Below are 11,939 nucleotides of genomic sequence, written 5' to 3' on the forward strand. Positions count from 1 at the left end.
ACGGGACGGGACCCCTCGGAAGCACTACGGAATGCTTCCGTGGGGTTACGTCCCGTACCTCCGTTCCGCAAAAAGATAGAACATGTCCTATCTTTTAGCGGAACGGGCGGATCGCGGACCCATTAAAGTGAATGGGTCCGCGATCCGATGTGGCTGACCTACGGCCGGCGATCGTGCATTGCGGCCCGCTATTTGCTGGCTGCAGAACGAGCACGGGTCACACACGTTCGTGTGAACTCGGCCTAACCCTGGGGTTTCTTGAGCCCTGTTTAGGGGTTCCTCAGGAAGCAACAAGACCTGTCACTGTTAGGCCTCATGCACACGACCGTTCAGTTTTTTTACCGTCCGCAAACCGCGGATCCGCAAAAAACGGAAGCCGCCCGTGTGTCTTCCGCCATTTGCGGCACATTGTAGAAATGTCTATTCTTATCTGCAAAACGGACAAGAATAGGACATGCTATATTTTTGGGCGGGGCCACGGAACGGAGCAAAGGATGTGGACAGCACACAGAGTGCTGTCCACATCTTTTGCGGCCCCATTGAAGTAAATAGGTCCGCGGACCCGAAAAACGGTTGTGTGCATGAGGCCTTAGGCTACTTTCGCACTTGCGTTCTCTATACCGGAATTAGAAGAATTAAACTGATCTGTTTTGATTTTGCACATCAGGATGCGGCTATGTGAAGTCAAAATGGTAAAAACGGATCCATCACTAAATAAATTGAAAGTCAGTGGGTGACAGATCCAGTTTTTTAGGCTCCTAAAAAAATAGATCTGTTACCATTGACTTGCATTGTTTTCAGTGCAGGATCCATTTTTTTCAGTTTTTATGAGCGGACACAAAACCGCAGCTTGTGTCCAGTTACCAAACGGAATACTGCAGGAACGGAAGACATCCTGATGCATCCTGAACGGATCTCTTTCCATTCAGAATGCATGAGGACTAAATGGAAACGTTTTCTTCTGGTATTGAGATCCTCTGCCGGATCTCAATACCGGAAAACAACAACTCAAGTGTGAAAGCAGTCTTTTAGTGTGTACGGTAGTGTGTCTTCCCCGCCTCGATTTACAGGGCCAGGTGAGATGACTATGTAGGAACCTGATCCAATTAATCAAGAAGGAGAGGCAGGGGCTGGCAGCGGACGCAGGAGGAGCAAGGGTGCACAGAATGGCTTGGTTCCACCCTCGGTGCACTTAACTGCTCATTTGCATATGGATTTAAAGTAATTTTTCCTCCAGAGTGAAGCAATGGATCACTAAGCGAAAGGTATCATTACATTCAGCAGCTCTGGTCCTACAAGGCATTGTAAGTGGTTTATCAGTAAATTTCCTTGTGACAGACTGCCTTTAAAGGGATTGGCCCATCTCAAACATCGGAGGCATATTGCTAGAATATGCCCCCAATATCGGATAGGTGTGGGTCCCACCTCTGGGACCAGCACCTTTCACTAGAATGGAAGGAGAGTGAACTGCACATGCATGGCCGCCCTCCATTCATTTCTATGGGCTTAAAATAGCTGATCGTTGGCTTGGCTATTTCTGTCAGCCCCATAACAGTGAATGGCGCAGTGGCCGTGCTTGCGCGGTGTGCTTTCCATTTATTTCTATGGGAGCTCACTGCTCTGCTATTTTTGGCACTCCCATAGAAATGAATAGAGGGGAGCTGCGCATGCGCGGTCTGCTCTCCTTCACTTTGTGAGCTCCATTCTAGAGATAGGTTCAGGTCTCAGAGGTGGGATCTGCACCTATTAGACACTGGAGGCATATCCTAGCGATATCCCACAAATGTTTGAGATGAGACAACCCCTTTAGTAACTCCATAAACAGCAATACCATTAATATATTTCTCCATATCAGAACAGTGTAGCCGGGGAAAAGTCAATGTCCCTGCGACCTGCAGCTATTTCTGGATGACTACGGCCCCTTTCACACGGGCGAGTATTCCGTGCGGATGCAATGCGTGAGTTGACCGCATTGCACCCGCACTGAATCACGACCCATTCATTTCTATGGGGCTGTTCATATGAGCAGTGATTTTCACGCATCACTTGTGCGTTGCGTGAAAATTGCAGCATGCTCTATTTTGTGCGTTTTTCAAGTAACGCAGGCCCCATAGAAATGAATGGGGTTGCGTGAAAATCGCAAGCATCCGCAAGCACGTGCGGATGCGGTGCGATTTTCACGCACAGTTGCTAGGAGACGATCGGGATGGAGACCCGATTATTATTATTTTCCCTTATAACATGGTTATAAGGGAAAATAATAGCATTCTGAATACAGAATGCAAAGTAAAATAGTGATGGAGGGGTTAAAAAAAATAATATAATTATTTAACTCACCTTAATCCACTTGATTGCGCAGCCGGCATCTCCTTCTGTCTTCATCTTTGCTGTGTGCAGGAACAGGACCTGTGGTGACGTCACTCCGGTCATCACATGATCCATCACATGATCTTTTACCATGGTGATGGACCATGTGATGACCGCAGTGACGTCACCACAGGTCCTGTTCCTGCACACAGCAAAGAAAGAAGACAGAAGAGATGCCGGCTGTGCGATCAAGTGGATTAAGGTGAGTTAAATTATTATTATTATTTTTTTAACCCCTCCAGCGCTATTTTACTATGCATTCTGTCTTCAGAATGCTATTATTTTCCCTTATAACCATGTTATAAGGGAAAATAATACAATCTACAGAACACCGATCCCAAGCCCGAACTTCTGTGAAGAAGTTCGGGTTTGGGTACCAAACAAGCCGATTTTTCTCACGAGAGTCCCAAACGCATTACAATGTTTTGCACTCGCGTGGAAAAATCGAGCATGTTCCCGCAACGCCCTTCTGAAAGAGGCCTACCGCTGTTAATGGTGGCACTTCTGTTAAGGCTCGTAAATTAGGGAGTTCCTGTTTTTTCATGTAGAAGAGCAGAATGACTCCCTATTCACTAAGCTGAGAGCTCACTATTGCCACTTTGGCAGACTTCTGTCATGAGAAAATTAGTTGAAGCAGAACAGACATGAAGAATGACAGATCTGTTAGGATCGAAACTTGTATTCATTAAAGAAAATATCCGGGGAAAGCCATTACCCACCTGTTCACGATGGATGTGTGTCCGGTGTACACAGTGAGACACTGACCTGTCGACACCTCCCATTTTCTCACAGTGTGATCGGCACTGCATGTGAAAGCCGCCTCATTCTCCAGGTGACAAAACGTAATGTAGCTGCTATGTCCTGTGGCCATTTGTTTGCAAAAGAACAGAAATCAGTGATGAGAAGGAATCTCCCAACTCCTCAAAAATAGAGCTATCTACATAGAATACGAGTAGCTACACACAAGTACTAATCCTGGACAACCCCTTTAAGGCTCATTCACAAATGGGTTTTGGTGGTGTTTTTCTTAATTTTTATGGAATTTTTATTTTATTTTTTTGCAGGAAAAACACCAGCTTCAGATGTTAGCTGAAGGTCTCTGGGAAATACAAAATGCTGGACACAGAAGGGTTTTTATTGCTGCTGGTGGTTCGTACATTAAGTGGCGTTTTTTGTCTCTCTTGTGATAGCACAATAGCTTTTGGTTTTCTATGCGTATTCATCTTCTCTATAGGGGAAAAACACCATGAAGAAAATGTTGAGGAACTGATGTGCTGTAGATTTCAAAATCTGCACCGCAGGTCAATATCTGCGCAGAACATTTTTAACCCTCAATGGACATTGGACTTTGCATTCTGTATTAAAGAATTCTATTATTTTCTATTATAACCTTGTTATAATGGAAAATAATAAAGTAAATCGGGTCCCGGGTCACTCATCCCTCGTCACCTTAGCAACCATGCGTGAAAATCGCACCGCATCCGCACATGCTTGCGATTTTCCTGTAGCCCCATTCATTTCTATGGGGCTTGCAATGCGTGAAAAACAAAGAATATAGAACATGCTGCGATTTTCACGCAACGCACAAGTGATGCGTGAAAAACATCGCTCATGTACACAGCCCCATTGAAATGAATGTGTCAGGATTCAGTGCGGGTGCAATGCGTTCACCTCACGCATTGCACCCACGCGGAATACTCGCCCGTGTGAAAGGGGCCATAGAAGAGAATGGGGCTTCAGTAAAAAACGTATTGCATCCGGATCATCTGGCAGAAAATCTGCCCATGTAATACCGCCTTAGGCCTCTTTCACACGAGCATGACGGATTAGGTCCAGATGTGTTCAGGAAAACTCGCACCATTTTGCAAGCAAGTTCGGTGAGTTTTGTCTGCGTTTAGTTGTTCCATTTTTTCCATGTGGGTGTAATGCGTTTTGATGTGTTTTTCATGCACGTGATAAAAAAACGGAAGGTTTACAAACAACATCTGGCCTCATGCACACGGCCTTAGCTTTGGTCCGCATCCTAGCCGCCATTTTGGCGTGCATGTTCCCGGAACGCACCCGCATCATGCACCCGTGTAAAAGAGGCCTATAGAACATGCTGCATTTTTCACGCAACGCAGAACTGATGCGTGACGAAAAATGCTCATGTACACAGACCCATTCAGTGCGGGTGCTATGCGCTCACTTCACGCATTGCACCCGCGTGGAAAACTCGCTCGTGTGAAAGGGGCCTAATAAATACTCTTGGACAATGCAGCAATTTACTATTCAGTTCTCTACCAAACAGCCGATGTATGTAGGTGTAGTTTGTGCCTTGGACTGTTTGCTAAGGGGAATGTAACATGAAATAAATACTTTATTTATTTCTTACCAAATATTGGATCAAGTACTGCAGATTACTGAAGTCACGCTTATTTCTCTAAAAGATAAATAAATAAATAACCACTCCCTCTACACTGCTGGCAAGTTGCATGTTAGTATTTGGCATCCCCTGCCAGCTCCCTCTTCAGCCACTGATCCCTTTACCTCCTCAAATATCCATGTAGTTACACTGGAGCATAGGCTCATTCCTCAAACGGCGCTCTTGTGTCAGCGCTGGAAAATGAAAAGATTTGGCCACAGAACAGGCTGAAGCCTATTCCTTGTGTAACATGTCGTATTTAATATGCAGCATGTGGAAGCATTATCAAGAAATGTAATTTCAGGGCTAATCCCTTGAGGAAAATGAGACGGTCTGGTGCCCAGCGTAATGAGAAATCCACAGTGTCCCCTCCTCATACTTCACAATATTACCTTCTTTCATAATAGGATATAGACCACCAGTGTAATTTCTGGAACACGAACATGGCTGACATAACACTAAACATTACTGCCGTTAAATCCTACTGCTTCTCAATCAGATCCAAGCATTAAAGTGAATTGCTGCTGGTCCTGTATCTGCGACTGCCCCATACAGTTATTTCTTAGATGAGAAGTTAAATGGGTTCTCCAGGTACAGATATTGTTGACCATCAATATCAGATAACTGGGGGTCCAACACCCGGCACCCCCAAGATCAGCTGTTTTGGGCTCTATCCATTGTGTATTTTATAGAGGCGGCGCACTGAAGCTCTGAATGGGGGCTAAGCTGCAGTACCCCAGCACAGCCACTACACAGTGTAAGGAACTGTCTACTTCCAACTCTGTACACTGTATAGCCTCCAGCACCGCGGCAGCCTGGAACGTATGATTGGTGGGAATGCCAGGTGTCGGAACCCTGTCAGTCTTATACTAATGACTTATCCGGTGGATAAGTCATCAATATCTGTAGCCTGTAGAGTCCCTTTAAGATTGTAGGCAATACTCATACCCCTAGTAGTAGTGTAAAAGACCTGTGGATTGTGGTAAAGGTTGTCCATCTGACGTCACATACAGCATTCACATGACATGATCAATACTACTACCATTTCCTCCAACTCTGTAAGCTGGGAGACTACATGTATTGTATTTTCAGATCATTAAAAAAATGTTTTTAAGGACTTTGGGGGTGATTTATTAAGGCCCTACGTTGGTGGTGGATCCGCCAAAGTTATGTAGAGGTGCCAGCCTCTACATAACTTCGGCGGATCCACCTCCGCTTCTAAATCTACACCAGCTCCCTTGCTGGAGTAGATTTAGACCATTTTCTATGCCTACAACAGAAGTAGAAAATGATGAATGAGACGGGCCTGCCGACCTGTCCCCTTTTCCCGCCCATGCTACACCAACTTTTTTAGACCTGACGTGAGCAGGAAAAAGTCACAGATTGCCGTGCAGAAACTACAGAACAGAAAAGAAACTATTACCATAAGGACTTGTTCACATGAACGTAAGGGCTACGTGCCCATGCTGTGGACCGCAAATTGACATGGCCGTGGCCCGTCAGGCATTTCCTCTAAATGGCTGTCCTTATAATACAAAGCCAGTTCTAGTCCACTGTAAGAGAGACCAAGTCTCTATCTTGGTCATAGAATGGAGTTCCAAGCACAAACTTGGTTATATATTATTAAGGTTATTGCCTTTCTGTATATTGTGAGCCAAGTTGGTGACCTACCAGGGCACTAGGGATTGGGACATGTGCAGCTTTTTTTCATATCTCACTTTAAGATGTCCAGACCCTTTATTAATTTATTAATCGCTGCCATGCTTATTATACTTGCTCAAACGTACTTTTCATACATGTATCTGCAGCCCCCCTCTGGTCTGCGCTACAGTGTATATTACTAGTCAGGAGGTTATGAGACCACCACCAGCCATGATCCAAACAGGGTCCTTTATAATTTGTTCATATGAGCATTATACCAGTGGTGACAGGCATACTGAATCACAGACCCATCAGGATACAGTTTTCCCACTTTTGTGTAGAAACCAGTCGGAGAAGAACCTGGTGGCATCCTCTGAGATGGTCCAATCTCTGAGATCTATTCATACACTGCAGCCTATTCTTAGCCCACCACTGCTGCAACTACATAAACAATTCTCACAAATCAAAACTTTCCTGCTACAAAATGCTGATGAAAATAGTTCCACTCACCTTGCAGCAACTTGCAGCACTGGTGGTCAGATGTCCTCCATAAGCGAGCAGTGCAATCTTCACTGGCAGTCAACAGGTGGCATCCATCTGGACTCAAACTAAGCCAATTGATCCCACCTTTGTGATCTCTGCAGACTTTGATCAAAGAATTGGTTGTGCCACAAGTGGAGCTTCCGCTCCCCATTCTCTGGAGCCCTGCATGGGCAGTGGCAAAGGAAGGAGGACTCATGGGTTTCACCCCTCAGGTTCAAAGGAGCAGGACAATTTAAACATTTGAGTCTTCTACATTGTGAACAGTTTGTAGGAGGTACCTAAAGACTGATCGAAAAGACAAAGTCAACAGAGATGCTTTAAAAAAAAAAAAGCAGCCTTTCTGTTAAAGGTGTTGCTCGCAGATAAAAAAAATTCCTATAAATAGCCCAGGCCAGAACACCTGAAAAAACTTAAAAGAAGCAATACTCAACTCATTGATCCCCCACCACTTCATGGGTCTTCCACCAGACTCTCCTTCATGGTCCCTCTCGACACAAAGTCACGTAGGCCACCAGTGATTGCCTGGGCAGTCATTTCCTGCAAGTTGAGAGGGACCAGGGAGGACAGACCAGTGAGAGACCAAGAAGCGTCTGTAGGGTGCAGTGGGGGGATCAGGGAGTATTGCTTTTTTTTATTTCTTTACACCGATGAAAGCCTTTTGCCAGACAACTCTTTTAAGCCGATGAAAACAATTCCCCTCATGTTTGTTATAACTACATAGGGTATATTTTTATATCAGCCCCTTGCAATGTCAGGTTCCCTTCTCCATTACTAACCCTACAGACCCCATTGTGTAAATGAGGCCTACATGACACTTGGCATAACATAAACATAACAGAAGACTGATTGCTTGGATATTTGAGAACGCTACAGTAGAGAAAGTACTCTCTCGTTCTGCTTCAGTTACTCATGAGCACAAGCCATCCAAAGATGATGGAAGAAGTAGTCCATTTAACACATTTCTTCGCACCAGTGTACGAATTTGTTTATTTCTGTGACCAGTTCTGCATTTTTATCCTTTAGACTTCGTGCACACAGCCAAATTATGCCTCTATACAATAACCAATTTGTACAGGGCTTTAATATTTGACCCTCCCAAACAAAAAAATTAATAAAATTGTGGCACGTGTAAGAATTACCCATAATACTGCTGTAATATGGTGCTCTACACAAAAGCCAACATTTTTCAATGTATTTTTGCCAATATTAGTGATTATGCTGCGCTCACCAGAAGTTTAAAAAGTTGACATAGTCACTATAGAATGCCTAGAATCTCCATATTTAGAGGGATTCTTTGGGACTGGGAACACCTTTTGATCTTACCAGGCAGGGTGCAGGGAATAATAAAACCAAGACTTACCTGTCACCGATGCTCTGGTTCTAGTACCGACCTCTTTTCTCCTCCACTTATGGTCCCAGTGAGTGGACTGTGAGGTGCCATCTACACGCACGTCACTGCTGCCAGCCAATCAGTGGCTTTAATGGGGACATGTGCCCTCATTACATGAACGCTGCCACTGCTGAGGCCACTGATTGCATGTAGACCGCACCTCACACTTACAGTTCATCGAGGACCAAAAGCAGAAGGGAATAATAATAGTAAGGGAAACGCTAATAAAAATATGGACATCACACGACGATCTTGCATACACCCCAACATCCCCTCCCCCCCACCCTATATGCTCCAGAATAGAAATGCGCTCCTGCACTCGTAGGTATGGGTCATCCATGTGTTACATGGCTGCCATTCATCTACACTATAAGCTGCAGGGGAAAGGGGCTGTTCACACAGAGGTTTTTAAACAGCTGAATTTGGCGCGGATATTGTGCCAAAAAACACTGAGCACTTTGCTGAAACTGCTCACCCACAGTTTTTCATGTATAGTTTAGCGTGTAACCAAGACCAAGAAAGAAGGCGATTTCTGCGCAGCTGCCAGGCGGTTATTTGGTGTGGAATATGCCCTAAATTCAGCTGTCAAAAAACACCATGTGAATGGCTCCTCTTTTAGGCCTCTTTGACACAAGTGATACAGGATCTCTTCAGGGAAAAACTGATGGCTTTGCATGTAAGGCCTCATGCACACGGCCGTTGTTTTGATCCACATCCGAGCCGCCGTTTTGGCGGTTTGGATGCGGACCCATTCACTTCATTGGGGCCGCAAAAGATGCGGACAACACTCCGTGTGCTGTCCGCATCCGTTGCTCCGTTCCGTGGCCCCGCAAAAAAAAAATAACATGTCCTATTCTTGTCCGCGCTTTGCGGACAAGAATAGGCATTTATATTGAAGGCTGTACGTGCCGTTCTGCAAATTGCGGAACGTGAACGGACGCTATCTGTGTTTCGCGGATCCGCGATTTGAAGACCGCAAAACACACCACGGTCGTGTACATGAGGCATTAGTTGAATCAGTTTTTTTGCAATTACGTTCAGTGTTTCAGTTTCTTCCGCATGGATGCAATTCCTTTTTTTATGCGCTTTTTACACACCTGAAGAAAAACTGAAGAATAACGCTCAACACCTCCTAGTAACCATTAGTGAAAAACACATTGCGTCTGTATGCCTTCCGTTTTTCATGCAAGCCCTATTCATTTCTATGGAACCAGAGCTGTGTGAAAAACGCCCAATATAGAACATGCTGCAATTTTTCCTGAACGCACAGATCATGCTTAGTCGCACTGAAATAAATCGGTCAGGATTCAGTCCGGATGCGATGCGTTCACTAGATGCATTCGCATTAGGATGGAAAACTCGCTCATGAAATAACTAGGAAGGTGCAAATCCTTAAAGGGGAAATCTACCTTTATGGAGTGCAGTCTTTCCTAAACACTTAAACATGTAATATGTACTGAAAATGTGACGTGAGTAGAAATCTCAGGGACTGCGGCCGAGGTCCTGCTTGTTGATCTAGCAGCGACCATATGCATCTTGTCTCAGAATGAGATAAATATGTGTTTGCTTCTGTCTGGAATGACGTGACAATCCTATGAAGAGTCCCTCTAGTCCATCTCTGTAAGGAGTCGGCCCTGAGCTGTAAGCAGCAGAGGCTGCAGGACATGGTTATGCTGTCCTGCCCCAGAAAAGGGTTACAGAACAATGCTATCTATGCAGGGGGCTGGGAGGCCAGAACTGCACAGTCAGCATAGCTCCCAATCTCGGCTCAGCTTTCCAAGAATCATACACTGGAGCGTTCCTGCAGCTACAATACATAGGACTCTGCTGTGTGCTCGCAGGGTTTTCAAAGGCAATTGTGGACAGTTAGGAACTCTGCTGGGAGTTGTAGTTCCACCACATCCTCTATCCTGGGACTTGTAGTTAAATCACAACTTCGCCAAAACTTAATTACAACAAGCTGAATATGCTGTAAATACCTATAAAGTATACGTATCTATTATGTATTCAAGAGGGGTGGGTCTAGGCTGAGATTGAGCTTCCCTAGGGGGATAGGGCAGCCTTTGGTCTATGGCTGCACAGACACGAAAAATGCTCCTAAGGCTGCATGCACACGAACGTTGTTTGTTACCATTTCCTTTCCGTTTTTTTTTTTTGTGGATAGGATCCAGACCCATTCATTTCAGTGGGTCCGAAAAAATGCGGACAGCACACCGTGTGCTATTTGCATCCTTACGTCCGTTCCGTAGCCCAGCAAAATAATATATAACATGTCCTATTCTTGTCCGTTTTAGGCATTGTTACAATGGATCCGCAAAAAAAAAAGGATGGCATACGGATGTCATTGTTTTCTTTTTGCGGACCACAAAACACATACGGTCGTGTGCATGTAGCCTAAGACATAGGGTCTGTTCACTACAACCACTAGCGGACCCCCAAACATTCTGTTCTGGCCATGGTCGTCAGTGGAGATTTAGAAGTTCAAGAAAATGTTCCTAGAATTACTTTTATCGATAGATAATATAGTTTTTTTTTTCTTTTTCAAAAAAGGCAGAGTGCCCTAAACATAACATCTACTACATGTAACACCTACACCAGTCACTACAACCCTCAGCATTCGGATGTCTGGGCATGCTAGAAGTTGTAGTTTCGCAACAGCTGGAGAGCAGCAGGTGGGTGACCACCGACCTACAATATAAAAAGGCAAATACAATGCTAGGTGTGACCGTGACCTTATCTAACCACGTCTGTCCATGCACATCTAGCCGCACAGTCAGTATTGCTCTGTGCTAGCCCGGATAATATTAGGTTATCCTTGTGTGTTTAGTGATCACAAGGAGTATAAACAGAATATAAATAATAATACAGTAAAAAGTAATGAAATAATAATATACACATAATGGTATATCAGCATTATAACATAGTCAAAAACATAATGAATATAAATGTAACATATTATAGTAGTAGTCCTAATATTATAGTAGTAGTAACAATGACAGTAACAGAGTGTACAGCAGATCCCAGCCACAGGGGTATGACACTTCACACACAAACACTTCGCTAATTACCTCCAGGTTTCCCAGCAGGAGATAATTTGATGGTCTTTGAAGTCTCCACAATTAGGACTCCTCTTCCTTGCAGTAGCTGGGGTTTCCTCTGTCCATCTAATGTATGGAGAGACTTCCAGCAGAGGCTGTGGGATGTGGAAGCCCTTGGATAATGGGACACACATGTACAGAGCTGGGGGGATGTCCAGCAGTCAGCTGCTGAGGTCCTGGATGACTGTACATGTGCTGGAGCAGCTTCATGTGAGGAAGGAGAGGAAGCTGGACTTGGTTTTATCCTGGGGGCGGTGCTGGCACCAGAGATCCTCACTGCCTCCCCTGGAGATACCCCCTCTCATAGCACTGGCACCAGAGATCCTCACTGCCTCCCCTGGAGATGCCCCCTCTCATAGCACTGGCACCAGAGATCCTCACTGCCTCCCCTGGAGATACCCCCTCTCATAGCACTGGCACCAGAGATCCTCACTGCCTCCCCTGGAGATGCCCCCTCTCATAGCACTGGCACCAGAGATCCTCACTGCCTCCCCTG

The 11,939-nt window shown here is 45.0% G+C and overlaps 1 protein-coding gene across 1 annotated transcript in view; it reads right to left on the reverse strand.

Annotated features, from left to right (window-relative positions):
* The window catches only part of WDR86 (WD repeat domain 86), a 75,029-nt gene extending 63,388 nt beyond the window's left edge, over window positions 1-11,641 (reverse strand). The window contains exons 1-3 of the mRNA XM_044294586.1: window positions 11,414-11,641; window positions 6,923-7,240; window positions 3,087-3,228 (exon numbers count right to left, since the gene is read on the reverse strand). Coding sequence (XP_044150521.1) covers window positions 3,087-3,228; window positions 6,923-7,151 — 371 coding nt within the window. The 5' untranslated portion in view covers window positions 7,152-7,240; window positions 11,414-11,641. The remainder of the gene's footprint in view (window positions 1-3,086; window positions 3,229-6,922; window positions 7,241-11,413) is intronic.
* Window positions 11,642-11,939: the final 298 nt, after the last annotated feature.

This window comes from Bufo gargarizans, chromosome 5, assembly GCF_014858855.1.
Source record: "Bufo gargarizans isolate SCDJY-AF-19 chromosome 5, ASM1485885v1, whole genome shotgun sequence".
Classification (NCBI taxonomy): domain Eukaryota; kingdom Metazoa; phylum Chordata; class Amphibia; order Anura; family Bufonidae; genus Bufo; species Bufo gargarizans.